This window comes from Miniopterus natalensis, chromosome 13, assembly GCF_054644295.1.
Source record: "Miniopterus natalensis isolate mMinNat1 chromosome 13, mMinNat1.hap1, whole genome shotgun sequence".
Lineage (NCBI taxonomy): Eukaryota > Metazoa > Chordata > Mammalia > Chiroptera > Miniopteridae > Miniopterus > Miniopterus natalensis.
In genome coordinates, this window is record NC_142093.1 from 14,472,673 (window position 1) to 14,492,311 (window position 19,639).

At 43.9% G+C, this 19,639-nt stretch overlaps 1 protein-coding gene across 1 annotated transcript; it reads right to left on the reverse strand.

Annotated features, from left to right (window-relative positions):
* Positions 1-80: 80 nt before the first annotated feature.
* Positions 81-18,415, reverse strand: NLRC4 (NLR family CARD domain containing 4). Its single transcript, XM_016218926.2, has 7 exons — positions 18,187-18,415; positions 15,173-17,167; positions 11,758-11,850; positions 9,613-9,783; positions 8,356-8,448; positions 7,613-7,780; positions 81-373 (listed from the first exon to the last, which is right to left on the reverse strand). The coding sequence occupies exons 1-7, from the start codon at positions 18,398-18,400 to the stop codon at positions 81-83; spliced, it is 3,027 nt and encodes a 1,008-aa protein (XP_016074412.2). The 5' UTR covers positions 18,401-18,415.
* Positions 18,416-19,639: the final 1,224 nt, after the last annotated feature.

A 19,639-nucleotide genomic window follows, 5' to 3' on the forward strand; every position in this document is an offset into this window, starting at 1 on the left:
GACTATATGAGCAAAGATTTTTAAATCCCCAGGCTGAGAGTACTGGAGTCCCCAGAGCATTCATGGGCTCGGGCTGCCCTTTAAGCAGTTACTAGTTTAAAAGCACCTTGAATAACACTGAGATCATCATCATCAAATTGCCACCCAACAAGCCTAGCTTCTTGCAAGAAAGTTAACTTAGATAACACATGGCCAAGTTTTCTGACTAATGCTGCATCAGGCAAAAATCTTTTAGTACTGAAGTCAAAAAACACTAATTGCTTAAGATTTTCAAATATGCCCATGAAGGTAAGCCATCCATCACTGCTCACACAATTTCCCGCCAAATCCAGCTGCTGGAAGTTTTTCAGAGGGTTCTTTTCAAAAAATGCACCTGGTAAAAAATAGAAATTAGTATGTTAGTTGGAAGCAAAACAATGTATTAAAGAGAAATGGCCATGTTTGGACCAGTGCTTTGCTTTAGGAATTCTCTAAAGACAGGGCAGTGATTGTGAATCTGGCCCATTGTATTTGCAAATTATTCCCAAAGTGTAAGGGAATCCGATAAATAGTAATTAGCATTTAATTAATCAGTATAATTAAATAATGTAATTATAATTGATTTAATTTATAATATTTAAAATGACAATATAATTTATAATATATAGTTGGTTTAATTAGTATAATTCCTTTATATTAGCAAACCATTATAAATAAGTTATATATATTTTTCCCTTTTTCTGATTCTTCCAGGAAATGGAAGATTGCTTAAAAATTGAGGCGAGAGATGCTATTAAATTGTCAGTACTTATTTTCAAAACTGGAGTCAAACTCCCAGCAATCGTAGGTCATTTCCTCCCCTGAGAAGCAAACACTACCTGTTATTTCTTGGGTATGGAATGCCCCTCACTGTAAACCTGAGTAAGTAAGCCGCCTTCAGTATCTCAAGATTTGGGTTTGGGGGGGGGGGGTTGTTTTAACCCTCCCGAGACTCTTCAAGAACTTCCTCCGCTCCTTACAGAACAGGGCCCTCTACCTCCTGCAAAGGGGAGGTAGGTGTTCTAGCCATGACCATGAAGTAAAAGATGGCTCGCTAAGGAACAGAGGAATACAAAGGGTAGGTCTCGGGTGTGAGACCACGCAGAGCAACGCCTCCTGCGTGCCTGCTCGCTCCCGGACTGTTGGAGGACAGGGAAATAAGCTCTCTCCTCTGTAAGCCCTGCTGGAGTGGGTCTCCTTACACCAGCCTCGCCTGTGCCCGCCTAACTCATACGCAGGGCTTCACTGTCCCCTCCATTTCTCCCTCCCATGAAGAGCCCTTAGGCCTATAGGGAGAGAGCCTTCTGCCTGCTCTTTCTTTCCTGCTGCTGCCTTTTTCACGTGCTTCCCAGTGTGGCAAGCACGCAGTCAAAATGCTGGTTGTCAGTTAGTGTCTGTTAGTCGCCCCAGAGAGCAACTGCTTTTCTCCTCCTTGACTAGCAGACCAGACAGACTTCACCACCTAAAAGGAACTTAAAAAAGAATTTAAACCCATTCCGCCCTCCGAGGGCGAGCTGTTTATTCAGGCCGTCTACCGAGGTTTCAGCAGGGATCAGTAGGAGCGCCTGGATGGCCGTTAGAGTGAGCAAGCACAGGGCCGAGAGCAAGCACCGCGGCCGCCCCCGAGCAGAAACGTGCATTCCACTCATTTAATCTGCAGTGCTTTTGTCATCACCATGAACAGGCTGGTCCTGAGAGAGAAGGGATCTGACATTTAGAGCTGTGGGCTGTACGTGGGCTATGGAGAATGGAAGTGGCTTGATCCGAATTCCAGGCAGAATCTCAGATGCTCTGGGTAGGAGGATTCTGATCTTCGAAGGGTTCCTGCATCCTCAACAAAATTCTAGTGTTGCCAGAGCTCTTACCAGTTTTTCATTCAGCAAACATTGCTCAGTGCCTACTATGTACCACAGATTGTTCTGGGGGCTGGGACAGATGTAGTCCCTGTCTTCTTGGGCTTACAACATACTGTGAAAACATGCATTATAAATTAGGTGGGTACTAGGTGCTGCGGTAGGCAGGGTGCCCTGAGAGCACACAAAGGCAATAAGCCTTCCAGCCCCACTTTGTTTCCAGAACAACGGCATTGGGCTTACATGCTCCGGGAGGAAAACTGAAGGATACTTCTCCAGACAAATGGAACTGCCTCTAGGAGAAGGCATCCAAAGGAAGAGCCATTTTTCTTTCCTATCACCCACAGCGAAGCCAACCTGTTGAAAATTCACCCCCTCCCTCAGGCACAGAGCTTCTATCAGCTTGAATCTCACTATAAAACGTCAAGAGAAGCCCGGCCAGCGTGGCTCAGTGGTTGAGCATCGACCTATGATCCAGGAGATCGCAGTTCGGTTCCCTGTCAGGGCACATGCCCGGGTTGTGGGCTTGATCCCCGGCGGGGGGAGGAGGGAGGTGCGAGATGCGGCCGATCAATGACTCTCTCTCATCATTGATATTTCTATCTCTCCCTTTCTATCTCTCCCTCTCCCTTTCTCTCTCTGAAATCAATAAAAATATTAAAATAAAATGTCAAGAGAACACAGGAACACCAGACCTTTGAGAACAGCCTCCAACAAGGAAGATGGACTGAAAGCCAAACAACTCCCAAGAGATGAGGTAAAATAGGGAACAGGAAAAACAAACTTCAAAACTTTTAGGGGCGCTAAAAAAGTACTGTATCTACCCAACAAAAATACCTACAATTGGAGGAGAAGAAAGAGCTCTTGGAAAATAAAATGTGATATCAGGATTCATATGGCGAAATAACTGGGTCCAGGACTTACCAAAGAGCTTCTAGGACGTGAGTGGACCTTGCAATGGTGCTTCTGTGGAGAACAAACTGGATCATGGAGTTCAGATGTGATGGCTCTCTTTTTGAGAAGAGGCTGGATAATAAAGTTCAGCCTCAAACATTTAAATGGAAAGATGCCATTTAAAAAAGGGTTTTGTTATATCAGGTAAAATAGATCCCTGAATTAGTAACAATTTCTTTCTGGTAGTCCCAGATTGCTGATGGACTAGAAACAAAATTTTGTGAGTCATAATTTTTAAAAATGGCAGTTGAAAGCTCTAAGATCGAATGCAATCCCTGAGGAAGAAGAGCAGAGAGCCTAGGACCAAGGTCTAATTGGGAGCAGTTACTTTTTTTTTAAGCCTCACCAAAGGATATTTTTTCCATTACTTTTTCAGAGAGAGAGAGAGAAACATGGATGTGAGAGAGACACAACTGGTTGCCTCCCAAATGTGCCCCGCCCAGGAACAGGGATCTGGCCTGCGACCGATATACGTGCCCTTGACCGGAATTAAACCCGCGATCCTTCAGTCCAAGGGCCGATGCTCTAACCACTGAGCCAAACTGGCCAGGGGTCATTGGGAGCATTTAATATCTGGGTAGAGGAACCGCCATTGCAAAGGAGACTTGAGAAGTAGCTAAGGTGGCGTGGAAGTCAAGAGAACGTTTTGAAATCGAGGGGAGTGCTCAGAGTCAACTTCTACAGAGGGATCAAGTAAATTAAACACTTTTGAAAAGTGTCCAGTACATTTTAATCACCCTCATAAAAGAAACTCAGTAGTCATTAGCAGTCATTCCAATCCCCCCCCCCACCACCACCCCAGACCCTGGCAACCATGAATCTACATTCTGTCACTATAAATTTGCCTATTTTGGACATTTCATATAAATAGAATTATACAACGTGGTCCTTTGTGACTAGTTTCTTTCACTTAGTATGATATTTTCGAGGTTCATCCATGTTGTAACATGTTCCAATACTCCATTCCTTTTTATGGCTGAATAATACTCTATTGTGTGGATATACCACATTTTGTTTATCCATTCATTACTGGGGATATTTAAGGTTATTTATACTATATATATGGCATATATAGTGTGTATATATATATATTTCTATATGTAACTATCTAAATTGAGCTAAACATGAGATGAGTTCATACTGCTGTCTGCAATTCTAATTTATCACCATGAATCATTGAAGCTTCCTCCTGCTGTAAGTCCCTGCCCCAGCACTGAGGGACCTGGCTTCCACCGCCTGCCATCTATGTACTTGACTGTTCAGTTGCAGTGTAAATTGCAGCAGTATCAGAATTGTTCACCTGCACCCCAGTTGGGTATAACTATCGAATCAGCGCTTCTGGACAGTTTATTTTGCCTTTAGTTTTACTTATTGTTTCCAAAGTCCTTTAGGTCCATTTCCTGACCCCTCACTCCCTGCAGTGAAATTGCTTCACAGTTCGTAATATGGTTAGATTGTTTCGCGCTCTGCATTTTGTTCTTGGGTTTCCCAGTCCTAAATAATTTTTTTTTCAGTTTGAACTTTACTCTGTGCTGCAAAGTTCTATGGGTTTCGACAAATGCATAGTGTCATGTATGCACAGTTACAGTATCGTACAGAGTTGTTCCCTGCCCAAGAAAATCCCCTGAGCTGCATCTGTTTGACCCCGCCTCCTCCTCGCCTCCCGAGCCCCACACAACTACGGAGCTTTTTACTCTCTCAGTTTTGCCTTTTCCAGAATGTCATATAAATGAAAGCATACATTCTGTAGCCTTTTAGGACTTGCTTTTTTCACTTAGCCACATGTATTTCAGTTTCTCCTATGCCTCTTCAGGGCTTGATAGCTCGTTTCTTTCTCCACTGAATGATGCCCTGCTGTATGGTGCACCACAGCGTGCTCATCCATTCGCCTGCTGGAGGACATAATCGCTTCCAGTTTGGGGCAATATTCAGTAAAACTGTGACAAACATGTGCTTGACTTTTATCTATTTTGTTACTCTTTTTTAAAGAACCAATTTTAAGCTTGATTAATCTTTATTCTTGTTTTCTGTTTCATTGCTTTATACAGGCAGGCCTCGGAGATGTTGCAGATGTGGTTCCAGACAACCGCAATAAAGCGAGTTGTGACCTTTTTGCTGGTAGAAGGTGTTGCCTTCAATTTGTGAAAACTCAACATCTGTGGCGCACAGTAAAGCGAAGCGCAATAAAATGAGGTACGCCTGTACTTTTATGTATATTAGCTTGTGGTTTACTCTGTTGTTTTTCTGGCTTCTTAACTTAGACACATTAATTTTCAACCTTTCATCTTTAACATAAGTATTTAAGGTTATGAGAATTTTATTCAAGCCCTGCTTTTGCTGCATGCCACAAGTTTTGATATATAGTGTTTGGTTTTAATATTTTTATTGAAATTTGTCACTATGAACTTGTAGTGTATCTATCTGCCAAATTGTGTGATTTTCCCCCAGTAGCTTGAGTGTAGGTACAGAAAAAGTGGAAAGCTAGCGCCAATCCAGGCTTGGAGTTTTCCTAGGAAAGCACATCCCAACCACTGTATCTAATTTCATACCTCACATCCACATCTCATGTTCTTGCTGCATCTCATTAGGTAGTCTTTCTTTAATTAGAGACTGCCTCTCATTACACTTTCTTCATTTCACTACGGCATCCATTACACATATCCATCACTCAATGTCACTGCCTAAATTGACTGCTGACCCTTGGGCCAGGAGAGCCTCATGGGGGACTGGAGGAGGCGGAGGTGGGAAGAGGGTACAGCCATTAACAGGCAGCTGGAGCCCGGAGTGACAGAAATGGTCAGGCATGTCTCTGAGAATGTGGAAGGGCCAACACTGAATTTAATTAATCTGCCATTCAGAACTACCATGTAATCCCAACAATGATCCACAAGCGCTCAGTAAGTGTGCTACATCCATAATTATACTGGGGGCTTCCTGTTATGCTTATTTTTCTCATTTACATATGGAGGCAATAAGGCACTAGGCAATTAAAGTCAAATTACCGTTACCACCTAGCTCACTTCTTATTGCATTAAACACACCATCTCCCTCTCTAGTCATACAGGCCAGCCTCGGAAGGAGGCAGATTAGGCAGCTACCTGCTTAAAGATTTGGAAGATGCTAAAAGGTCTCTACCTAAAAATGCCTCCGTCACCTGTAATGCTAATTCTACACACTACCCACTGGCCTCTTTGAAAAGATACACCCTTTCCAGCTCCCTTAAGGCATGAGGTTACCTGAGAGGGGCTATTTAATAGCTAACTAATGAGTCTGTCACAGAAGCCACCTGCCTCCACTATCACCCAGAATAGAGGAGGGGCCTGAAGAATGACACCCAGGATGATATGATTTGATGGGTTAAGGGAATAGGTAGAGGAGATGGAAGTGTAGTTAGGAATTAAGGGAAGGAAAACCCAAAACTTGAAGCAACTTTAGGGAGGGCAAAATGCTTGGGCAGCATGAAGGACTTGAAGACACACACATTTCTAAGAGAGAAGGTTTTAGAAAGAGGAGCAGGTGGGGAGTTAGTGTTTAAAGGGTGCAGGGTTTTATTCAGAAAAGATGAAAAGTTCTGGAGATGGATGGTGATGTTGGTTGCACAAGAATGTGAATGTAGTTAATGCCAGTGAACCGTACACTGAACATATGTTCACTGCAAATAGACTCTGACCATCCGTGGGGGACTGAAGGAGGCAGGCGAGGCTGTTCTCACTAATCCTTTGCTTTAGATAGTATGATAGCCACCAAGACAGCTCCAGTGATCCTCACCTCCTAGAATTCACTCCCCTACACTGTCCCCTTCCACACTGGCTAGAGCGAACCTGGGTAATTAATAGCATGCAACAGAAATGACCTTTCCAAGACTAGATCATAAAAGACGTTGCAGCTTCCAACTGGTTCTCTCTTGGATCTCTTGCCCTGGGGGCAGAGCCGCCATGTTGTGAGGACACTCAAGCAGCCTATAGAGAGGTCCAGGGGTGGGCAACTGATGCGTGCAGTCGGCAGCCAGCAGTAACCTGCCAACCAAGTGAGGAGCCAGCTGCCCAGGAAGCAGATCCTCCAGCAGACCCAGCCGACATCTGGATGTCAACTTCACGACAGAGCCTAAGCCAGAACCACCCAGCTAAGCTGCACCCAAACTTACAGGAACTGTGAAATAATGTCTATAGTTGTCTTAAGCTACTAGGTTTTAGGGTAATCTGTTAACACAGAGCTTAATACCTAATACAGATAGCACAAGGATCCCTCATCAGCTGCCTGAGGCTGGTGGTGTCTTCAGTCATTTTTATATCTCTCCTTGTTCCTGGGATTCTATCACAGCTACTTACAGATATTCTGTGACCTCATGTAGATTAAGTCGCACTTACCTTTATATGTTTTGAATACCCAACAGGTGACTTAAAAAGTTTTCCCAAGGTTACAGGGGCATTGCTGAATTTCAGACAGTTAAGGCTATTGAGAGCAATTTCCACATAATGCACCTTGTCAAATAGTGTAACTGGTTTTCCTTTAATACTAGGTGAAATGCTTAAAAACCTGAAGGCAGGCCAGTGTTTTAAATCGTTTTACTCCTTAACATATATCAGCTCTCTTTAAATATATTTGTATAAAAAAAGAGGAAGCAAATAAATAAAGTCATGAAAGAAAGGGAGGGAGGGAGGGAGGGAGGGAGGGAGGGAGGGAGGGAGGGAGGGAGGGAGGGAGGGAGGGAGGGAGGGAGGGGAAAGTCAACTTAAGAACTTTGTTAGGATCAACCTCTTTTCTCCTGGCTCTGTGTGTGTACCTACCTAGAATTCCAATCTCTGCATCTGTGAGTCTCCAGTTTTTCAGCCCAAGTTTGACGAGTTGTGGGGCCCCCTCCAGTTGCCCCAACAGCCTGGCCAGACTGCCTCGTACATCACTGCCCCAGGGCAGCATCAGCACAGTGAGCTTTTCCAAGATGCGCAGCCTGTCAACTGGAAAAACCAGAGATGGTTCAGGAACTGGATCCGTCTCGAAACTGATGAAGGACAAAGGACTATGGGAGGAGAGTGGTCTGCTCAACGTGCAGTGAGAATTGACTGGTTTTCTTGTTAGTGTTTTTATGGGAAGTGCTGAAGGATATACAAACACTGCAGGATGGTGTAACGAAACTGTGCGTACTGACAAGCAGCTTTCAACAAACACCAAAATCATGGACAGTCCTGCTTCATCCTCATCAAGCTCCTACCCTTCCGTATTATTTTGAAGCAAGTCTCAGACAGTAAGTACCAGGTTTTTTGTTTGTTTGTTTTTTAAACATAATCACAGTATTGTTATCACATCTTTAAAATCTTATTACTAACTACTTAAGCAAATTTGTCTTAAACATCACCTACTCCCAGACACTAGCTCCCTAGAAGGAGGCAAGCAGGAGCGTGCCTCAGGTGCAATGAGCAGGCGAAAACTGGTTATTCAGAAGCCAAGGGCCCGTGTTCCTTAAGGGCCGTTTAAGAAAGGGCTGCATGACTTCCTTAAGGTGCATCTAATAAGGCCAAGTGGTCACTCTTACTCAGTTCACGGAGAGCTTCGCTTCCATCCTCTTGCAGGTGATTTTCAGATAAATCCAGAATGCTCAGTTTGGCCAAATTGTGAAGATTCTGAGCTGGAAAAAAAAATTTAATCCAAAATAGGAAGACTATCAGGGAACTATATATGCATTTTAAAAATATTCCTACAAGAATTCTGAGCCCTTGCCTTCTTTATTGATAGTAGATGAATCATTATTTGACCTGATTAATTATTCCCAAAAGTCTCTGGATAGTTTTACCCCAACTCCCATGACTGTGACCAAATGGACAGATACTTCGTCACCCCGAGTTCTGACTAATAGACGTCAGCTCAGGTAAAGCCCAGAGCGGCATGGAATGCAGCCATCAAGTCACCCTGGGAAAGTCACTCCATTTCTCGGAGCTTCCATGTCTTCATCTTTGGAATGAGGAAGATGAACTAGGTTAATCGTGAGGTTGCTTCCAATTCTTTAATGCTCTTATCGTGCAGGAGAAACGAAGGAACAATAACTGATGGGAAGAGCTGTTCCTTGTGCACCTCAGTTTAGATGATTTTGTTAATGTTATAGGTGTGATGTTAATAATAAAAATTTAATAAGAACATTAGTCATAAAATGCCATCACTCTAGCTAAGACGTAATCTCAGTAATTCTTACAGACTCCCAGCAGTTTTATATTCTGTTTTTAAAAGGGTTATGCCATTTCCCTCCAAAATCTAAATTTAAAAAACATCCGAATTGAACATAATCTAGATTATCCACTAATATGCAAAGAGTTTTTCACACTTGGTATGCACACTCTTTGGGAACTCAAAAAACTCAATTACAATATTAATGCATATTAACTCTCTTAACAGAGCAATGGGTAAGAATTGGAAAGCCTGTGAACCTTTAAGGAAATCCCTCTGTCTGCTTCTCAATCATTTATTTATCCATTCATGCAAATGTTTAGTAAGCTGTTATTATATCACAGGACATGTGCCAAGTATCAAGCACCTACTTCTTATTTTTCCCCTCTTCACCTTCTCTTAAAATTATAACATCTTCAGTTAGTCTCTATTATCCATCTATAATCCATTTTCATTCTAATCGTGGAGAAAATAATTAAAAACAGACTAGATATTACCTAGAAGTCTTAATTATCTTTTCCAGTTTCTCTAGAAGTTGAGTTTCTGCTTGAGACACTTAACATGCATTAATTACTGGGAAAGGATCACATGCTCTCTTACACTGTTCTCGGTCAATGCAGGCAACGGTTACCTAGGGTTTTCACAGCCTTTGTTGACAGGCAGCAGGAGACTAATTGGATTTCTTCAAGGTCACAGGGTTCAGCTGACAAAGACTTTACTATATAATCCATTCCCTCCCCAATGTCAGACAAGTGGGTCAAACGAAGTAAACACATTTTCTTCAGGTGTGTCAGACCTTCAGCTGCGAAAAGATGGAAAGGAAATGCATTAGGATACCAAGTTCAAGTTCATTTTATTTAACCATAGGTTAATGGGCCGAAGAGAAGGCAAAGAACAACTGCACAGAGCCCTGTCATGCTCTTTCTGTAGAGACCTGGAGCTATAAAAAGCCAGAGAGTAGATTTTCTTTCAACTATCATTTGCCAGTCTCCTGGACCATATAGTCACTTATGTGGAGGCCATTCTCTTAGTAGCATGAGAAAAACTGTAGTGAATGTGTAGTATTTTAATGGATATCAGTGTGCACTTTTACCATAACTTTTTTCATAGAACTAAGTCTTCTGAGTGAGCACTGTCTCTTTAAACCCTTCAAAAATTTTAGACGGGGTGGAGGCTGAATTCCGAGGGGCAACGTGGGACTTGAGTTCCTTGGTGTGTTTCTAGTGCAACTCTTCACAGCCTCGAAAGAGCCCTGCTTGTGATTGCATGATACGGGGCCTGCCTGGTGCTTTACAATGAAGACCGCGTCCAATGCAGCGTGCTTCACCGGGAGAAAGATTTATCTTATATCAATAGTACAATTGAAAACATTCTAAGATATTCCTTGGGTTGATTAGGCATGCCTTTGTGTTATTAAAGTAGTTCTTTATCTTGATGGTACTCTAACCTAGAGGGAAGAAATGTGCTGTTTTAATAATAGCTACCTTGCAGAGCTTTAGGAAGATTGCAGATAATGTATGTAATGTGTTTAGTATGGTGCCTGGCACATAGAAAGTGAGTATTAATTGTTGTCTTGGGAGGAGTAGACATAGCATAGAGGTTGTGAACGTGAGCTTTGTAGTCAGTTTGACTCCTGAATCCCGTACTTAATAGCTGTGTAAATTTGGGCAAGATATTCAACCTTTTAGCTGTGGTTTTAGGAGTAATTATACCTATGCACTAGGACTGTTGTGAGGATCCGATGAGAAGTATGTCAAAGCGCCTGGTATAGTGTCTAACCTATTGCACAGTAACTCTTTGATGAATGGTCAATTTAGACTTGTTTATTCAAGCCCAGACTTTGATTCCTTAATAATAGAACCGGACTGTCTCAGGTAGGTGTTTCTGCACCCTTTCTACTAACTGGTGAGAAGTTGGGCAAGTCAATAAACTGTTCTAGGTTCCAGCAGCAGTAAAATGAAAGAGTTAGACTCGATGCTCTCAAGCTCCTTTGAGCTCTGATATTCTGAGTAACCCATAGGCACACAGTAAATGTTTGTCAAACACTGAATTAATTTGATGATTCTCATGTAGGTTATATGGTGAAAAAATGGTCAGTCATGTTTTAATTATAGGGTAGGGTTTTCTTTAGGCAAACAGAATGACAAGGAACAGGGCTGAAGAGTATTTAACTGAGGTCTCAAACAGGAGGAAAATAAAGCCAATAAAATAAAGAAAAAAATTCGTGCCCCCAAGAAAGCTGTTGAAAAATAGCTTCAATAAGGAAACCTGCTTGTCCCAGGAGGCAGATCACACACTCTGCTTGTGTCTTTGAAGTTTTCTTCAACCACATTCCTTCCTGTGTTCCATTCCATTTTCGAGGTTTAATTTAATTGTAAAACCACCATGTAAACCTTTAGATATTGTTTATATGCTTTAAATACAAATATAGACAATAATTTATGAAGCTTTACTTAATTATGAAACCACAGTTTAAACATTTACATTGTTTCTATGCCTTAAATACGAGCAGCGTCAATCAGCCAGGGAGATAAAACGTGTCGCGACTTATGGTCTCCAAAGGGTTACAATAGAGTGGCCTTGGTTTGCGCAAAACCCTGCGGAAGACCAAAGATCAGAAGAGGCTGGGAGAGACATGCCTGGGAAAACCAGTGTAACCTCGAAGACAGGGGCCACCCTTGCCTTGAATAGATACGGTCTCTGCCCACGAGCCTTGAGTTAGCTGTTCTTATTATCAAATGTATATTAATTTAAAAATTAGAGAGAAAAATCTAACCTAGTTTTATAGCATCTTCCTCATTCATCTTAATGTTGTCCAGTACAAGCTTCATAAGGTTCTTCAAATTACCCAAGCTGTCAGTCAGGCCACCTGCCAAAAGAAAAGAAATTGGACTGTGCTCAGCTGTCATTTACTAAATTTCTATGACCAATGAAAAGACTTTAGTTGTCACCACGGGCAAGAAATGCTCATGAAATTGACACAAAAATGTGTGGCTTTTGGTCAGAAATGGCATCTTCCTTAGCTAAAAGCGAGTTCTCTGAATATAATGGAATCAGACTGGAGAACAATAACGGAAAGATAAGAGGGAAATCTGTAAACGGTTGGAAATTAAGCAACACACTTCTAAATGAGCATGAACCAAATAGGAAGTCTCATGGGAAGTTAGATAATATTTTGAAAAATACAGGAATAAAAATATCAAAATCTACAATTAACATATTACTTAGAGGGAAGTTTATAGTATTTAATGCTTATATTAGAAATAAGGAGCCCAGCCAGGCATGGCTCAGTGGTTGAGCATCGGCCTAGGATCCAGGAGATCAGGGTTCGATTCCCGGTCAGGGCACATGCCCAGGTTGCGGGCTGCAGCAGATCAATGACTCTCTCATCATTGATGTTTCTGGCTCTCTCTCCCTCTCCTTTCCTCTCTCTGAAATCAATAAAGATATATTAAAAAAAAAGAAAAAGAAAAAGAAATAAGGAAAGGCCTCAAATCAATAACTTAAACTTACTACTTAAGAAACTATAGAAAGAATAGCAAAATAATCCCAATGCAAGAAGAAGGGAAAACTTAATAAAGATCAGGGCAGCCCGGCCAGGCGTGGCTCAGTGGTTGAGCATCGACCTAGGATCCAGGCGATTGGGGTTCGATTCCCGGCCAGGGCACATGCCCGGGTTTCAGGCTCGATCAATGACTCTCTCATCATTGATGTTTCTATCTCTCTCTCCCTCTCCTTTCCTCTCTCTGAAATCAATAAAGATATATAACAAATAAATAAATAAAATAAAGATCAGGGCAAAAATCAATAAAAATTGCAAACAGATAAATAGGAGAGAAAAATCAGTGAAAAAAAATTGAAAATATCAATAAAATTGATAAATTACTGGCAAGACTGACAAAAAAGAGGAAAAACAAATTGTCAATATCAGAAGTGAAAGAGAGGATACACGAAGACTGCAGATGATGAGAGAAAATAATATAAACAAATCTACACACATAAATTTGACTACATAGATAAAATTGCCCAATTTCTTGAAAACCACAAACTACGAAAACTCACCCAGCGTGACATAGGTAACCCGAATAGTCCTATAAAACGATTAAGAAAATTGAATTGTAGCCCTAGCCGGCGTGGCCCGAGGGCCGCTGCCCTAAGCGCCGAGGCAGACCGGCTGGGGCTCACCTACACGCCTTCCCGTGCGGTTAGACAGACGGACAGACGGGTGCCTCCATGTGATGGAGCCCTGGTCAGGAGTAAAAAGAGATGAACTACAGGATTCTGGAGAGACTTGCAGGGCCAAGTGAAAACCAACCTTCGGCATAAAGGTCAGCGAAGTGCATTTCAGCCGTACGAAAGAATAAGCACTGATCCAAACCCAACTGTCACAAAGGGTCAGGGAGATAATGTTAGTATTACGAGAAGCAGAGCGCTTGGGCTCTGTGCCCAGCTGAAGGCTTTGTGTCTTGTCCAAAGAGCATAGGAGCAGATCATGAGGCTCTAATAAATTGTTACCAAATGAGGACATGGGCCCTCAGTTGTCAAATCGACAATATTATTTTATGTCTTTATTGATTTCAGAGAGGAAGTGAGAGGGAAAAAGAGTTGAAACATCAATGATGAGAGAGTCATTGATTGGCTGCCTCCTGCACGCCCCCTGATGGGGATGGAGCCTGCAGCCAGGGCCTGTGCCCTGACCAGGAATCAAACCGTGACCTCCTGGATCATAGGTCGATGCTCAACTGCTGAGCCACACTGGCCCTGCCAAATTGACAATTTTTTTTTTTTTTAAATATATCTTTATTGATTTCAGAGAGAGGAAAGGAGGGGGAGAGAGACAGATAGATCAAGCCCACAACCCGGGCATTTGCTCTGACCGGGAATCTAACCCCGATCGCCTGGATCCTAGGTCGACGCTCAACCCCTGAGCCATACCCAGCCGGGCCAAATTGACAATTTTTAAGAGAAATGAAAAACTTGTATTTTCACATAATATCTCCCAATTTCAAAAAGCTGGCAACTCCTTTAGGAAGAAGAGTCATGGCTAGGGGATGAGGAGGAGAAGGAGACTTTTCACTGTAGATTGTTTTATAACTTGGACCTGTGAATATATTACTCAAAACAAAATTTTTTTAAAAATTAAGAACAAAATATTGGCAAACATTAAAAAGAAAACACTCTGCAGGCCAGTTCAGCACACAGGCGACCAGTGTGCAGGATCCTTACAAAGGAACAGCCACGAAGAGGAGATAGTGAGCTTCCTGACACAGACAGTAGTCTAATAAAGTCCGGGTGACTCTCTAGAATCATATAGAAAGGATTCCTGCACTGAGTAGGAGGTTGCAAAAATTATCTGTACAAAAGATTCTAGATTCTTAAATCACAGCAAAATTCCTCTGCCGGTGACAAGTGCGGCAGAGCACAGTGGGAAATCACAGACAAGCAGGGCGAGGCTCCTGGCCGCCACAGCTTCACACCACACAGCAGCCCCTGCCCCTGGCAACCGGGTGATCTACAGGGGAGGGCAGACACTCATCTTTAGTGTTATTTTGAATTTGGGGAACACTCCCCTTTACCCAAAAAGATTGCCCCTGCATGTGTGTGCCTGAAGCCTGAAATTCATGTTAAAATCTTTTTTCAAAATGAACAATACTTGGGGTGGAGATGTGCAATTTCCTAGATGAGAATCTAGTAACACAGTTAGCCACTAGCTCCTGCAGGTGATTACTTTACAGGCTGGATTTCCTCCCAGACATGAAGGGGGGAGGGGAGCCACCGGCAGGGAAGCAGTGGATGGTGGGTTGGAGATGGAGATGAGAAAGGGGAGAGTTCACTACAGACAAACTTAACCACGGGGGGGGGGGGGGGGGCAGTCCAGGAGGTTTACAGTTGACAGTACATGAAACACAGATTACATACACACAAACACACAAACACACACTTTGCTCTATAAACTCTATAGCGATTCAGTCAAACTGTATAACTTCAGCTCTGGAAACCCTCCCTAGTGCCTCCCAATCTGACAGCCTTCCCCCCACATGAATCCCCCTCCAGCCCTCCCACCTCTCTTCCAAATCCTGACACCTGGTAGAAGCTATTAGAAAATTTAAAGCAAAACAATATGATATCTAATATTTCCACGGTACTTAGCCAGGTTCGATTATAGCTTCAGCTGCTGAGGATTACAATACCCGGCAGCCGTTGGGTCTGCAGGTTGTGGATGCTCAAGGTCTTCAGGTTTGTCACGGATGTGATGTGCTGCTCGTCTTCTGCGGTGAGGGGACTGGCTTCCACCACGAGGGAATGAATGTTCTTGCAGGTGCTGAGCACCAAACTGAGGCTTCCAGCCACGCCGGCACACCTCTTAATGTTCAGTCGGAGGCTTGTGGCCGAGCTGAATATCTTCCCCAGGTATTTGATATCTTGCTTATTCAACCTGCTGAAGTCCCGGAGTGTGACCTCCAGAGTCTTGAACTCCTGCTTCCAGTTGAAGAACAAAGACACAGCCCTGCTGGGAATGTAGGTTCCAGAGGACTCTTCCTTGTGGGTCCTGCTCTTGTCCTCTGTGGTCTCGTTGCACGAAGCTGTGGCTTCCCCATAGAAGTCCAGTTTAATGAAGTCCAGGGCACTTGCACAATTAGGCAGGTGTTCAAAGAAGTCAGATAAGTAATCAGGGATGTTCTCTGAGTTGATATATAAGCTTTTACCACGAAAGAACGCCTCAAACTCTTCACTCAGGTCTGCCTCGGATATACTCTCGTGAAATAAGTTGATGCCGCACTCTGTGAAGGAACTGATGTTTATGGCTTTCAGGATTTCTTGCACAGTAGTGCTTTTCACATTTTGCATAGATTCCTGCCTCCAGAGAGGCCTCGTGCGGACGGGAAACTCGAGGAGGCTGCCGTGTTGCCGCACTGCTGCGAGGTGTTTCAGGACAGTCCTGGTGGCCTCTGCAGATGACCCGCACGTGTACAGGAGCAGGTTGCTATACTTGGATGTAATGTCTGAAATGGAAGCGATTTTCTGCAAATGACTGTTTCCCTTGGTCACCTCCTTTGGCTCCTGAGAGGCCAGCAAACCGCTGAGTCTGCGCCCCGCTACGTACTCCTGGAATGACTTATGAAAGAATTTGTACTTGGGCTTGAACCGTTGAGCTGTGTATTTGCACAGGAGGCCAGTGGTCAGTAGGACATGCTCGTTCACACTGGACACGTCCTTTGCTTCGAAATCAAACCTGTGGTTGAACACGCCCTCCAGAGCCAGGTCTCCACAGTGCTCCAGGCTCCGGGTGAGGTCACTTGCAGCCACCCCTTTATGTCTGTGCTCGTTTTTCTGTATCAGCAGGTCATAGAAGGTACAGAACAGCGTTGTTTGTGTGTGAGAGTGGAACTCACTTTCCCCCATCTGGATCGCACAAGTGATGACCACAAAGAGCGGGGTCTTCATCAGATTCTTCAAGCACCTGGATTTCTGAATCTGGAGCACCAAGCTTTCGGCAGTCTCCTTGACCAGCACTTCGCGGATGAGGGCCTGGGCGCTCTCCTCCGTCATGTCCCCCACCTCGGCAGTCAGGGCCCCGAACTGCCTGATGTGCCTCAGGCACTCAGTCGTGGTGGTGACCATGACCATATTCTTGAAGCGGTGGTTTTCCTTTATCAGGGCTTCGATTTCTGGGCAGTTCTGGGCCTTGAATTCATTGTAGCCGTCGAGGAGAAAGAGGACCCTCTGCCTTAGCTTCAGCAGCATGGCCATGAAAGTCGGCTTTCTGATCGTGTCAGGTACATCCAGGAGTTGATCACACAGGGTTTCAAAGAGTCCACCCTGGGCCCTGCTCAGGCGGAGAAAGAAGACTAATTTGAACTTGGTCAGAGCCCCACAACTTCCTGAGGCCCAGAGCATGGCGATTCGCTGTAGCAGAGTGGACTTCCCTTTGCCTGACTCCCCCTCAATGATGCAGGGGCTCTGGAGAGTGTCCAGCAGGCTGCCCAGGGTCAGCTGCTCCAGGCGGTGATGGCGTTGGTCCTTCCTCCACAGGACAGGTTCTGTGAAGGTGCTTTTCAAGTTAAAAATAATGTCAATGTCTTCACCCAGGGGATAGAAGTTCAGAAAAGGTGGGGAATGGTATAAATCTTTTAGGTTCTGAGCCAAGTCTTCTAGGTCCTCTTCTGACAGCTGATGAAAAAGGCCTGTGAGAGAAGAGGTGAGATTAAGGAGGACCCAGTTCTGTCTCCCCAGAGCCTAGGGCTTAGGAGAGTGAAGGGGGAGTGAGGCTGAGAATCTTCCACTGGTGATTTTAATTTCCTTCCCCAGTTCTCAGCTGGCACAAGGGGCTCCAAATATTCACTCCTGCTTTTCCCTGTCACCTTTTACCCTTCCTCCCCTTTTGCCTTCTGTCTCCTCCTTTCCACCATCAAATCTCATAGCAGCGGGTGGGAAATGGGAGGAGCCGGTGTTTGGGGTTTTAAAAGTGCATGAGAATAGTGAGGAGATGGCTGAGAATGATGGTGAGGGGTCACTTTCAGCAGATCAAGCCTTAACCTTGATTAAAATCTGTCATGAGCCTGGCTGGCGTGGCTCAGTAGTTGTGAACGTTGACCCGGGAACTAGGAGATCATGGTTCGATTCCGTGTCTGGGCACATGCCCGGGTTTAGGGATCAATCTCCAGTAGGGGGCGTGCAGGAGGCAGCTGATCAATGACTCTCTCATCATTGATGTTTCTCTCTCTCCCTTGCTTTTCCTCTCTCTGAAATCAATAAAAACATTTTTTTTTTTTAAAAAAATCTGTCATGAAATAATTTATCAGTTTATTGAAATAAAAAACTAAATATTTCATGAAAAGCAGAATCATGCTTCTTTAGTCAGCCAGGCTCTCGTGGAGCAGGTAGTCAGCTGGGCCACTCATCAGACTAAGAAACTTAAGAACCACGACTGCATGGACTTCTTAGTGCCTTCGTTGTCCAGTCTGATTTTGAAGTGAGGCTGAGTCATCTATTTCCTGGCCCTGGAGTTACCAATAGGCTTCACCATCAAGCGATCTAATGGGAGCGTTTTCTGAGAGGGCCTGAGCTTTTCCTTACCATGGACAAAGTCCACCACCCGCGGATATGAAGAGGGAGGAGAGCAGAGGCTCTGTCATGGGGATTGTGGATCTTCACCATGGTTTAGTCTATTTGTGGAACAGATACAAAGCAAATTGATACTTACTTTGTCCATTCAGGTCCTGAAACAGAGGATAGTTGCACTTCTCAAGGGATTTAAGAAAGAGATTACAGGCTTCTGAACCCTTCTTCAGAATCATGTGAACGATCCCTCTCGCAGCATCCTGCTCGACCTTCTCGGAGCAAATGATGTTTACTTCTTCAAAATTCAGAACATTCCACACAAAGAGCTCATCCGCAAGTTGCTTTGTAACAGTCATTCCCAGCCTTTGAATGAGGGCTTTACTGTTCTCCTTAATGAAATTCACTGAGGAGGTGGGGAAATATATACACATTTATTCACTTATATAAAACATGAATGTCATGTTGCCAGAGCATTAGGGTCATGACCTTTTTTCCTTTAGACCCATCTTGAGTTACGGAAATGGCACATGCTTGTATTCCCGGCCCTCAAGAAAAGCCCTGCAAAGCCTCTTATCCCCAACCCCTTGGTGAGCAAGACGGTTTTTCTTTGGTAATACAGTGAGGCAAACGATCCTATTCCCTAACATAAGAGGGTCCCAGTGAAGTCATAGTGGGCTTCAGAGTGGTGAGACTGGCCTAGGCTCTGCCGGTCGCTACCATCTGTGTAACCTCGGCAAGGTGCTAAACCTCTTTGAGTCTATTTCAGTGCTGTGCTGTTTAGTGTTGAACACACTGGCTTTCTGGGGTAAAGGCCCTAATTCGTAGCACTCAGCAATCTCTGTGTTATAAATATTCCCACCCTGGTCGATTTCAGGCTAATGTATGTCAACTGGGTAACAAAAGTCATGAAAATTCAACAAGGAGGTCTCACAAAACAGTAAGAACCAGCTCCAGTACACCACTGGTTCCTTATCTCTGCAATGGTGTTGAGAACAGTTTTTAACTTATGAAAATGCTAGCATTCATGTATGGTATCTCATACAAAGTAATAGCTCAATACATATTAGCCACTATTTTTAGGCATTATTCAGCGGTCATCACTCAAAGGAGCAGCATATTTTATCTGCCATAGAATTTGGTCTTTTCAGGAGAGTAGCACTGCAGGAAAGTTTCTGTATCCAACGTAAATACTTAGCCTCTTGTAGTCCCCGGGGGAGCTATGTCATTTCTGTGTATAGCTCTCCAAGCTCTAACTCTCAAATGCAGACCACGCTGCACCCAGGCAGTCCATGACAGCTCAGTGAAATGTCTCCCTGGCTTTTCATTCTTCGACTAATTGTACTAGTTTTCTTCCTGGGCTAGGCTGCTCTTGGTTTTCAAATCTTTCTTGACTCATCCAAGTAAATATGCTCTTCCCAAAGGACCGGGGGCCTCTCTGGTCCAGAATGCACCACCAGGCACTCCGACCCTGAGGATCCCAGCCCAACCCACCTTTCTCTCAGTCACAAATCTCTCCTACTAACCACATTCCTGTTTACATGTCCTGTTCATGAGTCTCATCTCTCTCCCCTGGGGTGTTACCTGTTCTCTGGCTT